Genomic DNA, 21953 nt, shown 5'->3' on the forward strand with positions numbered 1-21953 from the left:
CCTTATATATTCTGGATACTAAACAGGTGTTTGTACTATGTGTTGTTGTTTATTTCCTAGGTTGTTTTTATTTACTATCTTTATGGTTTTTTTAATGTATAGAAATTCTTTTTTTAATATAGTCAAATTTCAAAATCTTTTCTAATAAGGGCTCTTGTATCTTAAAGTCATAAGTGTTTTCCCTATATTTCATTATTAGTATAACCAATAAATCTTGAATGCTGAATGACTTAACACAAACTAAGCTTGTTTTTCTTTTACATTAAGTTCAATTAATGACAGGATAAGGTGAGGAGGGTTCTGCTTCAAGCAGTTACCTGCTGACCAAAGCTGATGAAAACTCTTCAGTGATTGACTTTCAAGGTCACCTTGAGCACCTTGAGTGACTTGGCTGGAATGTTTTAGTGAAGACATCTAGCCTGTGGACTGGAGAAGAACGAGAATGTGGAAGATTGCATGAGAGATTTTTATGGACCAGGCCTGGAAATGGTATGCACTCAAAGTGTGGTTCACTGACAATTACTAGTCTGCAAACTGTTTATTAATTCTCCATCTCACAATAGTACAGAAATTAAGAATCAGTACTGAGATGGTTTGGCTCTGTGTCCACATCCAAATCTCATCTCGAATTGTAATCCCCACATGTGGAGGGACGGACCTGTAATCTCCACGGTTTGAGGGAGGGAGTTGATGGAATCATGGAGGAGGTTTCTCCCATGCTGTTCTCATGATAGTAGTTCTCATGAGATGTGATGGTTTTATTCGTGTTTAACAGTTCCTCCTACACACACTCTCTCCCCTGCCACCATGTGAGATGAACGACCCTTCTGCCATGATTGTAAGCTTCTTGAGGCCTCCTTAGCCATGTGGAACTGTGAGTCAATTAAACCTCTTTCCTTTATAAATTACCCAGTGTCAGGTGTATTTCTTTACAGCGGTGTGAAAACAGACAAATACAAATGCTTATTAACTTTATATAGCAATTTAATGGAATAATTTGATCTGACTTTTTAGATTTTTAAAAATAATTTAATTTTATTAAAGTTTATAAAAGTATTGGTCCATGATAGATTGGGGGGAAATGATTCATTACAACAGATAATTTGAGAAGCACTGTTATATACCATTTCAATCCACATTCTATTGGCCAGAATTCAGTCACATGGACTTATTCAGGTACAAAGGTGGCTGAGAAATATCATCCCTAATTAGGCAACATTTCCCCAACAATAGTTCCAGTCTCTGGAAGAGGTGCACACATCTTTGTTGGACCATGTATTAGCTCATTCCTGCTGCTATAACAAAATACCATATAAATAGGTAACTTATAAACAACAGAGATTTATTTCTCACAGTTCTAGGAGGCTGGGAAGTCTAAGATCAAGGTGCTGGCAGATTCCATGCCTGGTGAGGGCTGCTCTCTGCTATCAAGATGGCACTTGTTACTGTGTCCTCACATGGCATAATAGCAGAAGGACATAAGAGGCCTAGCTAGTTCCCTCCAGCCCTTTTATAAAATCACTAATCCCATTCATGAGTCCTCATGACTTAATTACCTGCTAAGACCCTACCTCTTAATGCTATCACATTGCCAGTTAACTTTCAACACATTAATTTTGAGAGACATTTAGACCAGAACAGACTGCCAACATGTCTGCTGCAATTTTATTCAGAAACTCTGAAAATATTACCTTTCATTTTTAATTTACTCTCATCCATCTAAAAATTTATTTCTATGTATGGTATAAGGATCCTATTTCACTTTTTTCCATATGTATAACCATATGTATGTATATGTATTTTCCATATGTATAATTTTCCAGCATCTGTCATTGAATAGTCCATCCTTTCCCAAAATTCACTTCTGTTATATATCAAGTTGTATGGCTAATTGGAACCAGTACATAACTGTATGGCTTTGTACCTGTTATTAAAATACCAAACCATAGTGCAGTATTTCCATTACTGTTAGTAAAACAGTTACCACTCTAAGCCTCCTTACTATCCTCAACTCAAACACTTGGACCCCCCAGGCCACAAATCCCTTAACCTCTCAGCCTCTAAAACTGAAGTGGTTAAGCCTGGCACAGGAAGAGACCTCCAGTGCCGGCTCCAGCTTCAGTCTACTCCTAGGGTTGTTAATCTACCTTCAAGGCTCCATTTAGATTTCACTTCTCTAACACCACACTCTAATTACTACAGCTTTTTAAGTGAATTTACTTAAGAAAGAAATTTCTCTTATTGTTCTTCAGGAATATCTTGACTATTCTTGAATTTTCACTTTTTCATATAAATTTTACATTTGACTTGTCAGATTTCTCTAATAGCGCCATTGGGATTTCAATTGAATTTGGGAAGGAATAACATCTTTCTTTTTTTTTTTTTTTGAGATGGAGTTTCGCCTTTGTTGCCCAGGCTGGGGTGCAATGGTGCGATTTCAGCTCACTGCAACCTCCACCTCCCGGGTTCAAGTGATTCTCCTACCTCCTCCCAAGTAGCTGGGATTACAGGCATGTGCCATCACACCCAGCTGATTTTGTATTTTTGGTAGAGATGAGTTTTCCCCATGTTGGTCAGACTGGTCTCGAACTCCTGACCTCAAGTGATCCACCCACTTCTGCCTCCCAAAATGGTGGGATTGCAGGTGTTAGCCATGGAGCCCAGCTGGAATAATATCTTTATTGTATTATTTCTATCCATAAACATTTAAGTCACCTGTAGCATCTTTACTGATGTTTTATAATTTTTCTCCCTGAACTTTTTACTTGTCTTTTGTTAGATTTTTCTTATATATGTCTTATGTTTTGGTGTAGCTACTGTATTTAGCATCTTTGCCTTACATTTTCTAACTGCTTGATTCCAATATATAAAAATGCAATTGAATTACATATATTTATCTAGTATCCAGTCCCCTTGTTAAACTTTTATAATAATTTTTCTGTTGATTCTTTTAGGCTTTCTATATAGATGGTATCTGCAGCTGTGAATAACAATAGTAATGATAGCTTGCTTTTTCCTTTCCAATCCTTATCGCTTCTATTTCTTTCCCTCTTACTTCATTTCCCAGGCTAAGACCTCCCATACTGTTAAAGATAAACCTGAGAGAATGGGTCTGTGTCTGTTCACTAATGTACCATCAGCACCTATAAGTACTTGCTATACAGTAGGTGCTCAATAAAGAATCTAGTGATGTTTTTATTTCAGTTATTTTACTTATTAGCTCTAGCATTTCTATTTGGCTCTTTTAAAAATATTGTCTAGCTATTTGTATTCTGTATTTGATGAATTATTGTCACCATACATTCCTTTACATCTTTAAGCAGAGTCTCCTTTGATTCTTTGAATATATTTTTAATGACTGCTCTAAAGTCTTTATTAAAAAGTCAGCCATCGAGGCTCTCTGTTATGTAATTTCTCTTGCATCCTTTTTTTTCCTGTGTATGGATGAAATGTTCCTGTTTCTTTTCTTTTCTTTTCTTTTTTTTTTTTTTGAGACAGAGTCTCGCTCTGCCACCCAGGCTGGAGTGCAGTGGCCGCATCTCAGCTCACTGCAAGCTCCGCCTCCCGGGTTTACGCCATTCTCCTGCCTCAGCCTCCCGAGTAGCTGGGACTACAGGCGCCCACCACCTTGCCTGGCTCGTTTTTTGTATTTTTTAGTAGAGACGGGGTTTCACCGTGTTAGCCAGCATGGTCTCGATCTCCTGACCTCGTGATCCACCCGTCTCAGCCTCCCAAAGTGCTGGGATTACAGGCTTGAGCCACCGCGCCCGGCTCCTGTTTCTTTTCATATCTCATGCATTTTTTTGTTAAAGATTTGATACTTTAGACAATTTATTTTATAATTCTGGATATTGATTGCTTCCCCTTCTGGAGCTTATTGATTTTGTTTACTTATTTATTTATTTTACTGGCTTGACTGGAGTATTTTAGTGAAGTCCAGTTCCCCAGCTCAATGTGAAGCTTCTGATGTTGCTCCTCAGAGACTGCAGCCTTGACCTTCCTTACACCTTTCACCCTGGGATGATAGTGGTTTCACCAGTATTCTTTGTCTTTCCCCATCTCTCTTCAACTGTCTGCCTTTTAGTATCCACTCAGCTGTTAGAGTCCACTAACTGCTAACTGATTGCTCTATTGTTTTTGACAATGCTCTGGGGGAATAAATTACTCCATTGTCTAATCAGATTAAATTTAGGCTCCTTTGCAGAGGTAGTTTTTGAGTTCAGTCTTGAGGTTTGCTCTGATCCCAGGAAGGCTCTTCTTAGCCATCTCTTCCCTAGCCTTCTCTGGTAAACTCTGGTCTGTAGTTTAGCTTGTTGCTTTTAGAAGGTACCAGCCTCCTCTTAATTGCTTAATTGTTTTCAAGAGCACATTTAGGTTCAATTTTTCCCCTACTCTGTTCCAAATAAAGTAATTTCTTCTGGGAAGAGCTTCAGAATTTTCTTTTCTTATGGATGTTTCTCCCCCTGAGCAAAATCTCTGAACCACTGCTCCAGCCAGAGCTGAGGATGGGGATGGTCACCTTCTCTCAGAGTGACCCTGCTGCTTTATGAGCAAGGCTCTGCAAGGGGGGAGTAGCTTCCATTCATTCTTCTCAGCTTGCCTGTCCTAGCATGGAACTCACACCGTATATGTGAGATGCAATAAGGGCAACTGGGGTTCCACTATTGTCAGTCTGCTGCACCTGGGATAGAGCCACTGCTCTATAAATGCAGTCTGAAAGGAGGAAAGGAGTCCCCAGTCTTTCCATTCTCCAGGTCACACTCATCTGGAATTTAGCTTTTGCAACAGAACATGAGAGTGGGCAGAAATGCCAGCAGCTTGTCCCTCCAGGGAGATACATGATATGGTTTGGATGTTTATCCCCTCCAAATCTCATGATAAAATGTGATTTCCAGTGTTGGAGGTAGGGCCTGGTGGGAGGTGATTGGATCATGGAGGTGAATCCCTCACAAATGGTTTAGCACCATCCCCTTGGTGGTGAGTTAGTTCTTGTTCAGTTAGTTCACACAAGATGTTGTTGTTTAAAAGAGTCTGGGACCTCCTCTTTCTCTCTCTTGCTCCCTCTCTCACCATGAGATGTGCTGGCTCCCCCTTCACCTTCTGCCATAATTGGAAGCTCCTGAGGCCTCACCAGAAGCCAAGCAGATGCTGGCGCCATGCTTCCTATACAGGTTGCAGAACCATGAGCCAATTAAACCTCTTTTCTTTATAAATTACTAAGCCTCAGGTACTTCTTTATAGCAACGCACAGGTGGACTAACACAGAAAATTGGCACCAGGATTGAGGCATTGCTATAAAGACGTGGAAGTGGCTTTCAAACTGTTAACAAAAAGGTATCTAGAACAAATCTCAATCAATTTAGAAAGTTTATTTTGCCAAGGTTAGGGACACACTGGTGACACAGCCTCAGGGGGTCCTGAAGACATGTTCTCAAGATTATTGGAGTACAGGTTGCTTTTGTACATTTTAGGGAGACATGAGACATCAATCAATATGTGTAAGATATACATTGGTTTGGTCCAATTAGGCAGGACAACTTTATTTCGAAGTTTTATTCCTAAATAAGACATTGTTCTCAGCTTGACTTTTCGCTTGATTTAGTGATTTTGTGGTTCTGAGATTTATTTTCCTTTCTTAGAACTGAGTAATGGGCAGAGGCTGGAAGAGTTTGAAGGGCTCAGAAGAAGACGGGAAGACGACGGAAAGCTTGGAATTTCTTAAAGACTGGTTAAATGGTTGTGACCAAAATGCTCATAGTCCTCTACGGGGATCTGGGGGAAGAAGCAGCCCCATCTTCTTGGCCACACCCACCTGAGTGGAACTTTCCTCAAGGTGGGCAGGGTGGTAGAAGCAGCAAGTCATGCCTCAAGTACCACTGACTGCCTATTGCTGTTCTTACCAAGATGTAGTAGTTTTTTTTTAATTTTTAATTATTTTTTTTTATTCTCTTGAATAAACAGTTCTTCATTTGCTGTATAACCTTTGGGCAGTTTCAGGAAACTTTAAATGGTTGTTTTTAAAGTGCTTCACCAGTTAGTTGTTTCATGGGGAGTGAGGCCACAGCGCTCTTTATGCTGCCATTCTGCTAGGTATGCATTTAGAGGCATAACTCCTATCTTCAAGTTGCTCATCATTTAGTACAGAACAATTCACTTCAAGTACATAAGTACAGTTTTCATGTGATTAATACTGTGCAAGAGTTAAGCACTACACAAAATGGGAACACTGAGGAGAATCTCCTAATCCAGTCCCTGAGATGATAGGCTTTCTAAAGTAGAAATGAGTTGTGAAAAATGCGGGAAATTAAGGAGATGAAGATGAGATAAGAAGGGTGTTGCAGAAACAGAGAGAAAGCAAGTACAAAGATACAAAGAGGTCAGAAAGCATGTTAGAAGGTTACATCACTGGGACACAGGACGCAAGGGAAAGAAGTTGGTAGAATTTGGACAAACAGGCAAGAGATCCCCAGGCCTGGAATGCCTTGAGTTGTAAGATTTTTCTCCCTGGATTTCTCAGTGCTCCTGAACAGTTTGAGTAAAGGATAACTAGATTATCAATCTTAAAGAAGAAAATTTGGAAGAGATCTAGAGACTTCTCTTACTTGGAGCCATTTATTTACATTCCAAGGTGGTAAAGGAAAGTTAAAGACCTGCCCTTTCTCTCTCACTATGATTATGTTATTTCTGTATTTTAAATGTTCTCAATGGGAACAATATAATGAATGTAAAACAGTAGTTGTCCTTGGAGGTGGAGTGCCAGAGGACTTTACTTCTTACATAATTCATTTCTATATCATTATAATATTTTACAGGGAATATGATTACTTTTCTTAACAGGAAAAAAATTTTATTTAAAATTTAGTAGCTATTGGCCGGGCACAGTGGCTCACTCATGCCTGTAATTCCAGCACTTTGGGAGGCAAGGCAGGTGGCTCACCAGAGGTCAGGAGTTTGAGACCAGCCTGGCCAACATAGTGAAACCCCATCTCTACTAAAAATACAAAAATTTGAGGCAGGAGAATCACTTGAACCCGGGAGACAGAGGCTGCAGTGAGCTGAGATCGTGCCACAGTACTCCACCCTGGGCAACAGAGCAAGACTCAATTTCAAAAACACCCCCACAAAAACCCAAAAACCAAATTAATGGCTATGCTTGCGTGTGCGTGTGTGTATGTAGAGGTACAGCAGGAAAAAAAGATCATCCATGAGTTGATCCCTATTAAAGCTTGCACTGTGGGTGACACTGTGATGACACACAGATGTCTCAGGAATGAACCACTTACTCTCCTAGCTGCTGGAAGTGCAGCAGAAGATGGTCTTCAGCTGTCAGCCCTTTTTGGGGATTGTCTCAGGTGAAGAAACCTGCCCTACCAAAGGTCATGTCTCCTGGGGGCAGCCCACATCAAGAGACTGATCAGTGTAGGGGTGTAAAGGCTTCCACACTCCCTGTAACTTGGGACAAGTCTCAAGGGCTGCTGCGGTTCAGAGCTCCCCATGTGGCTGCTGAAGGCTTTGTTGGGACTGCACCTCAGCTGTTTCTTCCTCTGCCTACTTCTGCTCTTTCTCTTCCACATGTGTTGAAAAGCACTCCTCAATAAATCACATGAAATCTCCATCTCAGAGTCTACTTCCCAGAGAACACAAACTGTAAAGACACTTTGGCATCATTATAGTCTCTTTACTTTTGTACATGTTCAAGTTTCCATAATTAGAATTTAAGGAAAGCAAAGGACTGTGACAGACTATATGTGGTAGATAAGGGAGTAGTGACAAGTGACCTCTAGGGTTCTGGTTTCAGACTGAATGGTGCCATTCATTGAGCAGCAGATGCAAGAGGAGAAGGCATTTGGAAGACAAATGAGGAGTTAATTTTTGACATGCCAAATTGGGGGTGCCTGCGGGGAGCACCCTGGGCTGGAGACAGAGATTATCAAGCTGGAGACAGCCATGAAAAGGAAAGGTAACGGTGGCTTGGAACATCTCAAAGGGCCAATAAAAATTCTATTTAGATTTCAACTGTGTTTGCACAAGTACAGTTGAATTTGTACCTCACAGAACTGCACCCTTGATAGCAGGCACCATATTCTAGAATATTTATATCACCTAGAGGTCTTAGAATAATATCGTGTACTCACTAAATACTATTCATTGATTGAATGGATCTCTCTGGAAGAGCTAGAAAATGGTTCTGTTCCCCACTTTGTTCCTCTGATCATAATTCTTCTCTAGTCTCTGTCACACCTGACATCCTCTCCCACCTTGGATCATGTGTGAGTTGTCTTTGTGCATGCAGAGTGGAAGGTTTTAGGACCGATCAAAGGTGAGTCAGATGGGAACCATGCCCTGAAAAAACTAAGAGTTTAGTACGAGGGATAAGACACACAAAAATTATAAGGTTAAAAAAAAAAAAAAGGAGAAGTGAGAAAGCTAAAGAGAAAGTGATAAGGAAGTTCACAGGAGTGACAAATATTTGCAGCTGGGAAAACTCTAAGTAAGAGGCAAAGGCTGATGCAAAGTACCTCCCAGGCTGTATTGGCTCCTTTCTAATTTTCCATATTTGTAGGTCACTTTCTTTAGGTTTTTGCTTTAATATTCTACCAGCAGATTAGGGAGTCAGGCAACAGTTTATAATGACTTCTGTCCAGCTTGTTTCTGTACCCCTATGAAAGATTTTGCCATAGCAGTTGTATGTAGAATTGTTTTTAAAAATCCATTTCAAAGAGCAAATAATATTATCCAGTCATATTTGGAAAGGAGCTCTACATAAAATAGGGTTTTTAATATTAACATTTCAAAGATCTTTAAAATTAGATTTTACTTCACAGAATCCTAATCTACTTGTCTGGCTTCACACAGCGTTTCCCTACTTTGTAAAAAGCACGACCCTTTGTGGTAAGTATTACAGCCCCACCAGCCTGCTCTCTTCTATGGAGAATCGTCCATCTATAATGATTACGCATCCGTAGGACCAAAAGAATTATGGCATTTTCATTAAAGGGCACCTCCCTAATTAGACACAAACACACACACATATGATGAGTGAGGCTATAGATCAGTTTTTATCAGTACAAAAGTATCTAAAATAGCTCAACTACTTTTGAAAAGTGTGCCTTTGCTTTCTATGAAATTCTATTTGAGGAAACTCATAAACAATGAATTTTCCTGAAGGAAACAAATGGAAATAAAATGTAAAATGTAGTGAGCTGCGGATATGCAGAGGCGAAGTTATTTACTCTAAACAATACCTGGCTTTGTACTTTACAATTCATTGTGCAATGTGAACATACCAATTATTACAGAGATTAAGGCTCCAAGCTTCTTCCGTATTCTATACACTCACCTTCCTTCTGTCCAACAAGATTATCTTCTCCCAAAGGATTCTCAATAGTTGGCATATGATAAAATCAAAAAAGGAAAAAGGCCAACCCCCCACTCTAAAAACCCCAAAATAAAAACAGCACCAAGTGGGATAGCTAAAGTTTCCAGATCCTTAACTAGGCATATCTCAACGTGCTTTATTTAAAATAAACGAACTCTTTCAGTGCTTTAAGAGGAATGTATTTAAATAAACATAGAACTCCTCTTTTTTTGACTAGATGTCTAATTTTTTTAAAAAAAGTATTATATAGCTAATCACGGTTCAATCTGTTAGAACTCAACTTTTTCTGTTCTATAAAGAAAAAACTTCATACCCCAAAGCATTTGCTTGGGAATTTCGGGAGACAGCTCTGCAACACACCAAGTCCCATTCGCCCACGCCCCCCCCATCTAAAAAACAAAGTTTGGGGAAGCACTAGGCTTCCGACTTTGACAAGTCCCAGAAGACAAAGCCCAGGGCTGACCCCCCGCGCCTGGCGCCGCCCGTTCGCAGGCCACGAGCGGCCAGGGCCTCCCGCATGCTCTCCCACACGTACGCGGAGCTGGCAGCAGCCACCCCACCGCGCACACGCAGCCACCTTGCGCGGCCGGAGCCCCGGAGCCCGGGGCCCGGGCCGAGGGCGGGGGCCCGGACTGCGGTGCTGCGCCCAAGCACGTACTGAGGCGTGGCCTGCCGCGCGCCGGGCGGGGCTCGGGAATTTTCTCGGGTTGGCTTGGGTTTCGCATCCTCATCATGTAGCGCCAGCCTCACCAGGAACAGAAGGGTGCCGGTTCCCTTCCGCGTGCTTGGTATTTTCCCCGCAGGGCTCTGACCGCTCCCGCTCTCAGGCACCTGTCTTTCCTCTCCGTCCCAGAATGGAGCCAAGACAAGGGAATAAAGGAAATTCAATAGTACACGGAGATCGGGTGTCTGGGCAGCGTCTTGGAAAAACTATCCACACTACAGGTAAGAATAAAAAATGATGTCCAAACCTCTGAAAGGTGTGAACACATCAGATCTCCAGAACGCGTTCATAGGAAGGTTTATGGTAAAGTATAACTTTTATCCTACAGGGAGACTATTTCGTATCGAATTCCACTGATTTCACTAATTCTCTGTAAAACGATCTGGGACGACAGGTTCACCTCTATTTAAAGGAACGGAATACAAGCAAAGTGGTTAGTGGAAAACTTAAAACAAACAGTAAAAGTTTTTCTTCTTTACATTTTTGTTGGTTCCAGCTAGCAACACGTTTGCAAAGGTTTTATTTAACCAGATCTTAATGTTGAAAAAAAAGAAAAAAGAGGATTCTTTACTCTGCAACTTGTTTTAGGTATTGCTACTTGAAAATTTTTAACTTTTAGATTTGAGTTTCTACAAAGCAAGTAATTTTAAGTTCATCTTTTCTGTATAGAGGTTTCTAGAAGGAAATCAAGATTTGGAATGGTAATCGTGAGGTTATAAAAACTTGTATCTATTATGCCATTAAGTCAAAACAGCTCTGGGAAAAACATACCATACATTGATACAATCTTTTATAGTTTGTGCTTTCCCATTCACTACCTCGTTAATGTGAGTTAATGTCTCCGTAACTGGAGATCTCAATCTCTAGTTCGAATTCAGAACCCACTAAATAGCACTTGAAAACTTTCATTCATTTCTACTTATGCCCTGACGCTCCTCTTAGGACATTCCCTCAATGTGTTATGTGATCTCATTACTTTCAAGTGACATCGGACCCTCAGTTTTCCACACCTCCATTGCCGCCTTCTGTTTGCTATTTAAACAGTTAACAATGGAGAAAAGCGTATGTTCAACTGGATTGGCTAGCACTGCAGGGTGGTTAGCTCCATGGGCTTTGGAGTCACTGATGGCCACCTCAAAAGCTCTGAACCTTAGATCACTTCTTCAAGACTATATACTCTACAGATATACTCCTCCCTTATCTGGTACTGCTATGAATGAACTATATATAGCATTTAGACCTCAAATGAAGAATGATTTTACCCAAGCTCTAGGAGTAATAGATGGCAAACCAAAAATGTAAGCTTGTCTCCTGACTCTAAAGCCAAACTTAGAACAAACTTGTTTTTAATGATACTGCATTACAAAAATTGAAATAGCTTTATTCTTTTTCTCCTGTATTTTAATGAAATAGCTACATTTCTTTTATACTCAGAATATACATTGTCATTTTCTGGGTTATGAGTATAAAAGAAATACAGCTGTTCCATAAAATAGGGAGGGGAAAGGAATATTAAGGAGAGAACAACTATTCTAGAATTATAGTTGCCAGGGCTGGGTTATAAGCCTTGGTTAAAACCATTATGAAGAAATTTGTGGCGGTGCATAAAATTGGGAAGGGCTAGTTCTTCTATTCTGTAGCTTAAAGCATTCCAAGTAGCTTGTTTTCTGAGTGACTGAGTAGGTAAGTACTTGCTTCCTTCCAGCTGTACTGTCCTTTAACGTAGCTTTCCCTTCTCAATGCTTTCAGAAGTCATTTTCCTGAACTGCTGGTCATTAATCTACTGATTTACAAATAGTTTTCAACTGAAGCTAATCTGCTACATAAGCATAATTTTTTGTTTTGTGACCTGTGAATACTAAGCAACTACTTTATTCTAAAATACCACTTCTAGTGTACTACTATCTGTAACTAAATGTTGAAGCACTTTGGGTCACAGTATTTGTGGTTAAATATACGTGTGCCCCTCCCCCGCAATTTTGCACTGAATCTTAGTATTGCTAACTTTTGTTCCAAAATTTTCATATAATTGTAATCACTGTCCTCCATTCTAAGATAAAAACAGCCACCTAAGATATCTGTGGCTCAGTTCCTTTTGTTCAGTATATATACCTCAGGGTACAGGACATAAGGCTCTGGCACTTCCTACATAATTTGTTCATAAAAATTTTCTGTACCTGTAGGTGCAGGGATTCATAGTGATTTTTTGGTTTTAAGAAATATCTTTCTACACTGATTTTTTAAAATGAGATTATGAGTATAAAGAATACAGCTATTTTGCAAAAGAAAAATACAGGAGAAAAAGGATAAAGCTACTTTGTTTTAAAATGCAGTATCATTAAAACAAAAACAAACCAAATTTGTTCTAAGTTTGACTTTACAGTCAGGAAACTTAAGCTTACATTTTTGGTCTGCCATGTATTGCTTTTAAAGCTTGGGCAAATTATTCTTCATTTGAGGTCTAAATGTATTAATCTCTTAATGGGAATAGATTAGAAATCTTCAGAGAAACTCTAGCCTTTGTAACATTATGTGACTATAATGCTGAGAACGGCTTCATTCATCCCACGCATATTTTAAAAATACTAAAGTTTTGTGTTTAAACATTTTAATAAGCTCAGAAACTTAAAAATGATGTTTCTTTTCTAATAACATACTCTTTTCAATGGGATATTATGGTTGTTATTATTTAACATGACATTTAGGGACTCCACATACATTAAGATGATGGCAATAAGATAAATGTAGAAATAACCAGTACCATGTAATTTTCATAAAGTGCTTAAACTGTTGGTAAACAATTTTATGAGTTGGAGGTGTTGAAGCAAATATTATTTATATTTGAACATAAAAGCTGATCAAAGGGGCCTGGTCCACAGAAGATGTTTATTTGATGTAACAAAACAATACAGTTAGTGTTAGATCCAACCACAAAGAGCAAAAGGAATGAAAAATTTGTACAATGTACATAGAAAAAACAAGATATTTACTGTGACAACTATATATTCCTAAAATAATGCTTCTAAAATTACTCAATTATTGAAATCTACATGAAAAAAAAGGATGTTAATAGCGACAAAGTGCATAAAATCAAACATTGTATTTTGAGCAAATTAACATACTAGGCAATTTTGCTAAGAATGCATGATTTTTTCTTGTTTACAGTCTGCTCAAAATATCTATACCAACAGGGTAGGCAGAACATTTAGGTTTAATATCAGTTACACAATATTAGCATAAACTTCCACAACTACATAGGGTATTGTTTTCTTTTGAGCTGGCAAAGTGACTATAGAAACATCAGATGATTTCTCTGAATTGAGAATTTTATCCAAATAAATGCCACATACCTTCTAGATATATGCATATCTTTCTATATCATGTAAATGGCTTTACCCATTTAAATAATAAACCATACAGCATTTAAGAATCATTATATGATTAACAAGGTCATGTTCCAGGTTTAACAATTTCATAGGCCAAAAAAAATTTCTTCTTAAAAACTAGTTTTATAAATGCAGAATATATTCCATGAGTAACTGCTGGTATTTTTTAAGAAAATATATTGTGCAATTGTGGCTACCACGTACTGCTGGCAAAGCATTATTATTTATGTAAAATGTGAAAAAAAAGGTGTAAAAATTTTTCAACTGCCTATGATCATGATGAAAGGTTACTGCCTTCTTACAAAAATTATATTGGCATCTTCTTAAAAATAATTCGAAAAAGGGATAAACTCCCTAGCCAAAAATAAATAAATAAAAAGGTGCATTTTTTAAAATGATGCTACTGCAATGCAATGGTTTAAATACCAAAAAACTGAGAAAATAAGCTGTCTGTGATCCAGCATTAAAGAACATACTAAAAAAGAGCATTAATGTAAATTAAGTAGAAAGGGGATCAAAATTGAACTAACCAAGTTTGTGCAGTATTGTAGCCAGGCTTCTAAAATTAGATGTAGAAAATATAAATAGACTGCTTTAGGTAATGAGCCACCAGTGTCCAAAAAAAGGAATGAAATTATGAAAAAGCTCAGTTAACTTGATCCAAAGCTCTGAGTAATTCTTCACCCTGCAGTAGGTTTCTGCTGCCTTGTATAGGAGCATTAACTTCACAATCATAACTGGTCAGCTGTGGTAATCCACTTTCATCCATTGATTGCCCCAGCAGTCTACATGCTAAATCTGAAAAACAAACGAGATACGTAAGTATACATTCATCTAGTCAATGAATATTTATTAAACACCCACAATGTGTTAGGTATCATAGAAAATAAAGCAAACTTCTGGAAGGGTTTTTAGTCTACATGGCAAAACAACAACTTTTTTTTTTTTTTTTGAGACGGAGTCTCGCTCTGTCGCCCAGGCTGGAGTGCAGTGGCGCGATATCTGCTCACTACAAGCTCCGCCTCCAGGGTTCACGCCATTCTCCTGCCTCAGCCTCCCAAGTAGCTGGGACTACAGGTGCCCGCCATCTCGCCCGGCTAGTTTTTTGTATTTTTAGTAGAGATGGGGTTTCACCGTGTAGACCAGGATGGTCTCGATCTCCTGACCTCGTGATCCACCCGTCTCGGCCTCCCAAAGTGCTGGGATTACAGGCTTGAGCCACCGCGCCCGGCCAAAACAACAACTTTTAAAAAAGTAAGTATAATCAAGTGATACTGTTGCTGTGTCAGAAATGTTTAAAGGATACAATAAAGGCACAAAAAAAACCTTTTTCCAATAGTTTGGAAAAAGGCACAAATATGGTGGGCATTGAGGCTGATGCCTGTAATCCTAGCACAGGCTGAGGCAGGAGGATCACTTGAGGCCCAGGAGTTCGAAACCAGCCTGGGCGACATAGTGAGACCCCCATCTCTACAAAAAGCAGCTGGGCGTGGTGAGGCATGTCTGTAGTGCGAGCTACTCAGGGGGCTGAGGTAAAATGATTGCTTGAGCACAGGAATTTGAGACTGCAGTGAACTATGATCATGCCACTGCACTCCAGGCCTGGGCAACAGAGCGAGACCCTGTCTCACACACAAAAAAAAGAAAAACAAAAAGTAGTCATAAAAATTCACAAATTTCAGCTTCTATCAATATTGACAGCACACAGACATAGAAAAGTCAAAGAAAATTATGAAAAATGAAAAGCTCCACCTTGAAATGTTAATCTCTGTATTAAGACCATTAAATGAAATACAACTTTACTTTTTTTTTTTTTTTTGAGGCAGAGTCTCACCCTTGTCACGCAGACTGGAGTGCAGTGATGCCATCTTGGCTCACTGCAACCTCTGCCTCCCGGGTTCAAGCGATTCTCATGCCTCAGCCTCCCAAATAGCTGGGATTACAGGCGCCTGCCACCACACCCAGCTAATTTTTGTATTTTTAGTAGAGACGGGGTTTCACCATGGTGGCCAGGCTGGTCTCCAACTCCTGACCTCAGATGATCCACCCGCCTCGGCCTCCCAAAGTGCTGGGATTACAGGCGTGAGCCACTGCGCCCGGCCGCAACTTCACTTTTTAATCTTGCTAAGAAACCAGTCATTTCTCACTTAGATTGAAGCTCCTAAACAAAAATGTTTCATGTATTTTGTCTTTGTGATGTTCAAGGTCAAAAAGAATAAACTAACCAGAGGGTATTAAAATAATTGTCTTTTGCTCCATTCCATTCTGTTCACTAGATTTGCATCCTTTTACACGTTTCCAAGAAAGTGATGTAGTAGCTGCATGATCGTCTGGCTGCTGTAATAATGTTCCCTATAAACAGTAAAGTTATTTCAAGTTTAGTTTGTTCAAGTTTTTTTAAACAACCAAAAACCTTGAAATCGGTGTAAATTTAATAACATTATATAGGCAATTTCTAAAATACTACCCTAAATTATTTTAAATACTTTATTTGCTATCCATTATGACCATAAAGTTATTTGCCATCCATTACGACCATTCTGTCTATAAATACTTTCCAGTTAATTTAGTTTGAAAATATCAGAATGTATTATACCACCATTGACTTACCCCAAAACGTAGCAGTTCTTTTTTTAATTTGAGATGGACTCTTACTCTCTCGCCCACACTGGAGTGCAGTGGCCTGATATCGGCTCACCGCAACCTCCACCTCCCAGGTTCAAGCTATTATCTTGCCTCAGCCTTCAGAGTGGCTGGGATTACAGTCGTGCACTACCACGCCTGGCTGATTGTTGTATTTTTAGTAGAGACAGGGTTTCACCAAGTTGGCCAGGCTGGTCTCAAACTCCTGACCTCAAGTGATCCTCGCCTTGGCCTCCCAAAGTGCTGGGCTTACAGGCGTGAGGCACTGCACCCGGCCAATACCAGTTCTTTTAATCAGGCAAAGTAACTTAAAGGGAAGAGAATGAGATTGGTGGTGATATTCAGGGTGGAGTAAGGGGAGAACTTCACTCTTTAATTCAAAATACATTGGAATTGTTTGGAATTTTTATACCAAGAATGTATTCATTAAACATTTGTATTTTTAAAAACCAGTATATACAGAGTAAAAAAACCCAATGTATAAATTCTGAAAATATAACTTTACGATTTGGAAGAAACGTGGACACACACACACACACACACACAGAAATAGCACATTAGCTAGAAAAGCAAAACCTACTACTCTCATACTTACAATTCCTACTGCTTGGAAAAGTGAACCATCATGTTCCATTTTTCGCTTTCTCTGAGCATTCTGCAAAGCTAGTATCTTTGGATTTAGTTCTTCCTCAGGAATTGTAGTTCTGAAAAGAAAAAAATTCTAAATGAAAATATAGCTCTTTTATTTTTTTAAAAAATATCCAGTGAGCTCTTTTAAAGAAAATACATAATTCCTTAGTTCTCCAATATTAAGGAATGTAATATACATAACGTAACTCTCCTGATTACTAAAGTTTATCACCCTAAAAGTCAAAGCTTGTTTTTTTTTTGGGTGAAACAGGGTCTCACTCTGTCAGCCAGGCTGGAGTGCAGAGACATGATTTCTGCTTACTGCAACCAAGCTCTGCCTCTGGAATCAAGTGATCCTCCCACCTCAGCCTCTCAAGTAGATGGGATTATGGCTGATTTATATATATATATTTTTGTAGAGATGGGATTTCACCATGTTGCTCAGGGTGGTCTCAAACTCCTGAGCGCAAGTGATCTGCCCACCTTGGCCTCCCAAAGTGCTGGGACTACAGGCATGAGCACCTGGCCTTCAAAGCTTAATTTAACAGAAAATTTTCTACAGTATGCATATCCCTGTTTTATAAAATAGAGCTGAACACAACTAAATTGACATTATTGTAGAGTCAAAACAGTTAAATATTATCCTTTTATTCCACCTAACATAACAATGCAGTGATACTATTGGGACTATTGAAATACAAGATCAGTTTCACATTCGTATAGCATTTTCAGTTTATAAAACATTTCAAGTTCATTAGTTCATTTTAACCTTACTTAAGTTCCCAAGACAGATAAGGCAGGCATATCATACCCATTTTATAAATGAGAATCCTGAGGCCTATTGGGTAACTTACTCAAAGTCCTACTGCTCACTAGTTGCGATATGGAAGCACACTCTGGGTCTCCAGATCCCTACCTTCCCTCCCCTGCTCTTCGCACTATGCTATTTTCACTCAGTATTGATCTGGTTATCAAACATCAACTATGTATATCTAAAATTAATATTAAATCATGAAGAATTGTTTTAATGAGTAAAGTACATCAGCTTTGCTATATTATTTTGACTTTTCAGGACCCCCCCATAAACCAAATGCATAATCATAATGGCTCCTTGCTGTTCCAGATAGTTGAGAATGCCAAATAGGTAAGTGATCTAACTGCTCTCTTATTTTGCAGTTTTCTTTGGTTTTTAAAAAATTTCTATAAAACTTCTATTATATAGACAGGCAAGTTTAAAAATTCTTATATAGATATATTGTCTTTATGAAATGTAACTCAGTCTATCATGTAAATATCATTGTAGTAGTAGTAGTACTTAGTAGTTATGTTTTTAATGGTTTAATTTTTGAAATTCCTTTCATAAAAGTTTTCAGTGTACACTACATTGGAACTAATGTTTAAAAACAATTGCTAGCTGGGTGCAGTGGCTCATGCCTGTAATCCCAATACTTTGGGAGGCTGAGGCGGGCGGATCACCTGAGGTCAGGATTTTGAGATCAGCCTGACCAACATGGAGAAACCCTGTCTCTACTAAAAATATAAAATTAGCTGGGCGTGGTGGTGCATGCCTGTAATCCCAGCTACTCGGGAGGCTGAGGCACGAGAATAGCTTGAACCGGTGAGGCAGCAGTTGCGGTGAGCTGAGATCCGTGATCACGCCATTGCACTCCAGCCTGGACAACAAGAGCAAAACTCTGTCTCAGGGGAAAAAAAAAAAAAAAAATTTGCTAAAGTGATCTGATATGTTACCCTTTGGCTTTGATAAGTACAAGAGAACAGTTGTTCAGAAAACTGGATATCCCATCCTCTGTAGCTGATAGTAAACTATAACTTAGAAGTGATTGTCATTTTTATTACTGTATTCATGCATCTGTCAGTCCAACAACCTTTTTTTTTTTTTTAAACGGAGTTTCACTCTTGTTGCCCAGGCTGGAGTGCAATGGCATGATCTTGGCTCACTGCAGACTCCGCCTCCAGGGTTCAAGCAATTCTCCTGCCTCAGCCTCCCAAGTAGCTGGGATTACAAGCGTGTGCCACCACACCCAGCAAATTTTTGTATTTTTAGTAGACAGGGTTTCACCATGTTGGCCAGGCTGGTCTCAAACTCTTGGTCTCAGGTGATCCACCCGCTCCGGCCTCCCAAAGTGCTGAGATTACAGGTATGAGCCACTGCGCCCTGCCCCAACAACCATTTACTGAGGAAGTACTACACATTAGGTCATGAGCTAAGTATTAGTATCACTAAAATACCCAAGACACTATGATTGCCCTCGTGGAGCTCAGAGTCCAAAGTGAGTTAGTGACACAGTAAATAAAGTAACGGAAAGTACTTCTGAGTTCATCTGAAGCCCCAAGATCTTTTCCAAGCTTAGGGAAAAGACATCTCCCAGCACTCTAGGTCAAGGTGGGAATGCTAGGAAGGGAAAAAAAGCTATGTGCTCTGGCTACGACAGTGGTTCTTTCCTATTGCTATTGATATCTGGCTTAGTCTAGACATAGTGGAGGAGGAATCATTCCCCTCTTCCACACACTTACTAGATAAAACTTAATTTCTTCTAGCTATAGCCTCAAACTTAAAATATGTGAAATCCCCTTACAAATTATATACAGAAAGTATAACTTAAAAATTGGGTTGTGCCAATATGTTTGTTTGAACTAGCCCCATAGAAGTAATGTCATAATTCATGCTTAGATTTCTGGTATAGAGTTAGAAAACCTATGTAGCCTACAATATATATATAGCTAATGTTCTACAAACATGTAGTGAAAAATAAAAGCAACTTTAATACAAGTTAACTATAATAAAATTTTAAAAGAGGGGCTTGTAAATATCTATATTGAATGCTGAAGATGGAAGGCTTAATTTGGAATGTGCAATTGGAAATAACCCTTAAATTGGAAGGGCTTTTCTTCAGATAAGCTTAAAAAAGAGCTCTAAGAAATGGAAGCATCTAAGTAGCAACGGTAGTTAACTAGTCTGATTTAAACAACTGCAAGTACATCTGAGCCAACTCTTACATATTTACAGAACTTAACTGAGCTGGATTTTATTTTAAAGGTGTCGAAAGACCCTCCCACATTTAGATAGGTAATTTTAGAATTTATAATTATTTTAGAAAAAATAGGGCTGGGGTGTGGTGGCTCAGGCCAGTAATCCCAGCTCTTTCGGAGGCTGAGGCAGGGGGATCACCTGAGGTTGGGAGTTCGAGACCAGCCTGACCAATATAGAGAAACCCTGTCTCTACGAAAAATACAAAAAAAGTTAGCCGGGCGTGGTGGCACATGCCTGTAATCCCAGCTACTGGGGAGGCTGAGGCAGGAGAATGACTTGCACCCAGGAGGCGGAGGTTGCTGTGAGCTAAGATTGCACCATTGCACTCCAGCCTGGGTGACAGAGCAAGACTCTGTCTTAAAAAAAAAAAAAAAGAAAAAGAAAAAAAACAAAACAAAAATATATGAGGTTAAGTTTTTTGAGTGCTCAAGAATGTGCTTTAGGGCATATATATCAGAAAGTTTGCTGTAAGTTTAGAAATCATGTACTATCACATAATCTCAAAAATAATAAAAGAACTATAACTTGAATGTTACACATAAATACCTTTGACTCAAAGCGACAGATAACACGTTAGGGCTTCTTGGATGAGATTTTTCTGTCTGTTCTATGACTCCTTTTCCTGCTCTGTTTGGTGAGGCTGTCCGACTTTGAGTATCTCTATATGGTGATGATGTGGCACTAGTAGTTTCTTTATGTATGTGGGTAGAAGACGGAGATGCAATCAGTATTTTAATGTCTTCCATACGGTCTTTTGTCACTGTTTTTAATTCATCAGTGGTGGCAGTGGTAGTGGTGGCATTAGCAGTAAGTTCTTGTATTTGAGTCTGCTGGAATACTGTAACTGTGCTTTGTGGACTTGCGCTTTCAGGGCTTGCGGAACTGCTTTCTAATGGTGACAACTGATCGAAGGAACGTAACTGGAAGTCATCATCCATTGGGATATAGGGAGCTAACATCTCCAAGTCTAAATCTGTGTCCTTTAAAACAGCAAATACATGAGTTTTTACAATGGCCACACTTTATAAATAAAAAACAAGTGAAACTCAAAGTTACTTCAGACTAAAAATTAATGAAATTTAATATAAAACAAGTAAGTTCATATACCTGAGTGGAAAATGGGTTCTTTGCTTCTGTGTCTTCAGCAAAAAGTTTTTCTACCAATTCCAACTTGAATTCATTGACCATATCACTATCCACATAAAAACAATATTCACTGGGACTATTAGGCTGTAAAAAGAAATACGTTTACTATTTCCTGAAGAAGCCTCCATATATTTTGCTAGTTGTCAGAATTTTCAAACTAGATCTCAAAAAAACCAGAAAACACACAACCAAGTCCATTGTGTTTATCAAATTTTATTTAACTAGGCCGGGCTCGGTGGCTCACGCCTGTAATCCCAGCACTTTGGGAAGCCAAGGCGGGTGGATCACGAGGTCAAGAGATTGAGACCATCCTGGCCAACGTGGTGAAACCTCGTCTCTACTAAAAATACAAAAATTAGCTGGGCATGGTGACATATGCCTGTAATCCCAGCTACTCAGGAGGCTGAGGCAGGAGAATCACTTGAACCTGGGAAGCGGAGGCTGCAGTGAGCCAAGATCATGCCACTGCACTCTAGCCTGGTGACAGTGTGAGACTCCATCTCAAAAAAAAAAAAAAAAAGTGAAAATAGTGACATTTTGAAGCTTATACTGGTAACTAATTTTGTCAATATACATATTTCTGACTATGTAATATAACATCATTTACAAAATTAAGATGAAAAGAAACACCTTATTCTAAAGAATAAAACCTATTTGGTAATTCACATCCCACAATGGTACCTAATTGACCAATTAACTAGATGCTACATTCACTGGAATTTATCTTTGAACTGAGAAGGCTCATTCCTTTGGTGACTGAGCTACGTAAAAATCTCACAGCTATTGTTAGGGGTGGGAGTAGAAACTTAAGTTATTTTACCTGCATATACCTGAACGAATGTACATTATTACTATTTTAAGAGTTCTGGGCAAGAATTTTAACAAAAAACTATAGCTGTGTATTCTAAACAAGAAATTTTGCTTTCCTCATTCTGATGTTTTTGTTAGATTTACTTTTGTTAGATAAAAACCAAGATGAACCAAACATTTTTT

General features: G+C 39.0%; 1 protein-coding gene and 1 long non-coding RNA gene across 3 annotated transcripts in view; one reads left to right on the top strand and one right to left on the bottom strand.

Annotated features, from left to right (window-relative positions):
- Positions 1-10132: 10132 nt before the first annotated feature.
- Positions 10133-21953, top strand: part of LOC111555685 — a 32252-nt gene continuing 20431 nt past the window's right edge. The window contains exons 1-2 of the long non-coding RNA XR_002735599.2: positions 10133-10324; positions 17835-17906. This is a non-coding gene — a long non-coding RNA (uncharacterized LOC111555685). The remainder of the gene's footprint in view (positions 10325-17834; positions 17907-21953) is intronic.
- HIF1A (hypoxia inducible factor 1 subunit alpha) overlaps positions 12971-21953 on the bottom strand; it is a 53090-nt gene continuing 44107 nt past the window's right edge. For both annotated transcript variants that reach the window (XM_023231961.1, XM_023231954.1), the window contains exons 11-15: positions 20922-21044; positions 20361-20794; positions 16728-16836; positions 15715-15841; positions 12971-14287 (exon numbers count right to left, since the gene is read on the bottom strand). In XM_023231961.1, coding sequence (XP_023087729.1) covers positions 14136-14287; positions 15715-15841; positions 16728-16836; positions 20361-20794; positions 20922-21044 — 945 coding nt within the window. In that variant the 3' untranslated portion in view covers positions 12971-14135. The remainder of the gene's footprint in view (positions 14288-15714; positions 15842-16727; positions 16837-20360; positions 20795-20921; positions 21045-21953) is intronic.

Source organism: Piliocolobus tephrosceles, chromosome 6 (genome assembly GCF_002776525.5).
Source record: "Piliocolobus tephrosceles isolate RC106 chromosome 6, ASM277652v3, whole genome shotgun sequence".
Lineage (NCBI taxonomy): Eukaryota > Metazoa > Chordata > Mammalia > Primates > Cercopithecidae > Piliocolobus > Piliocolobus tephrosceles.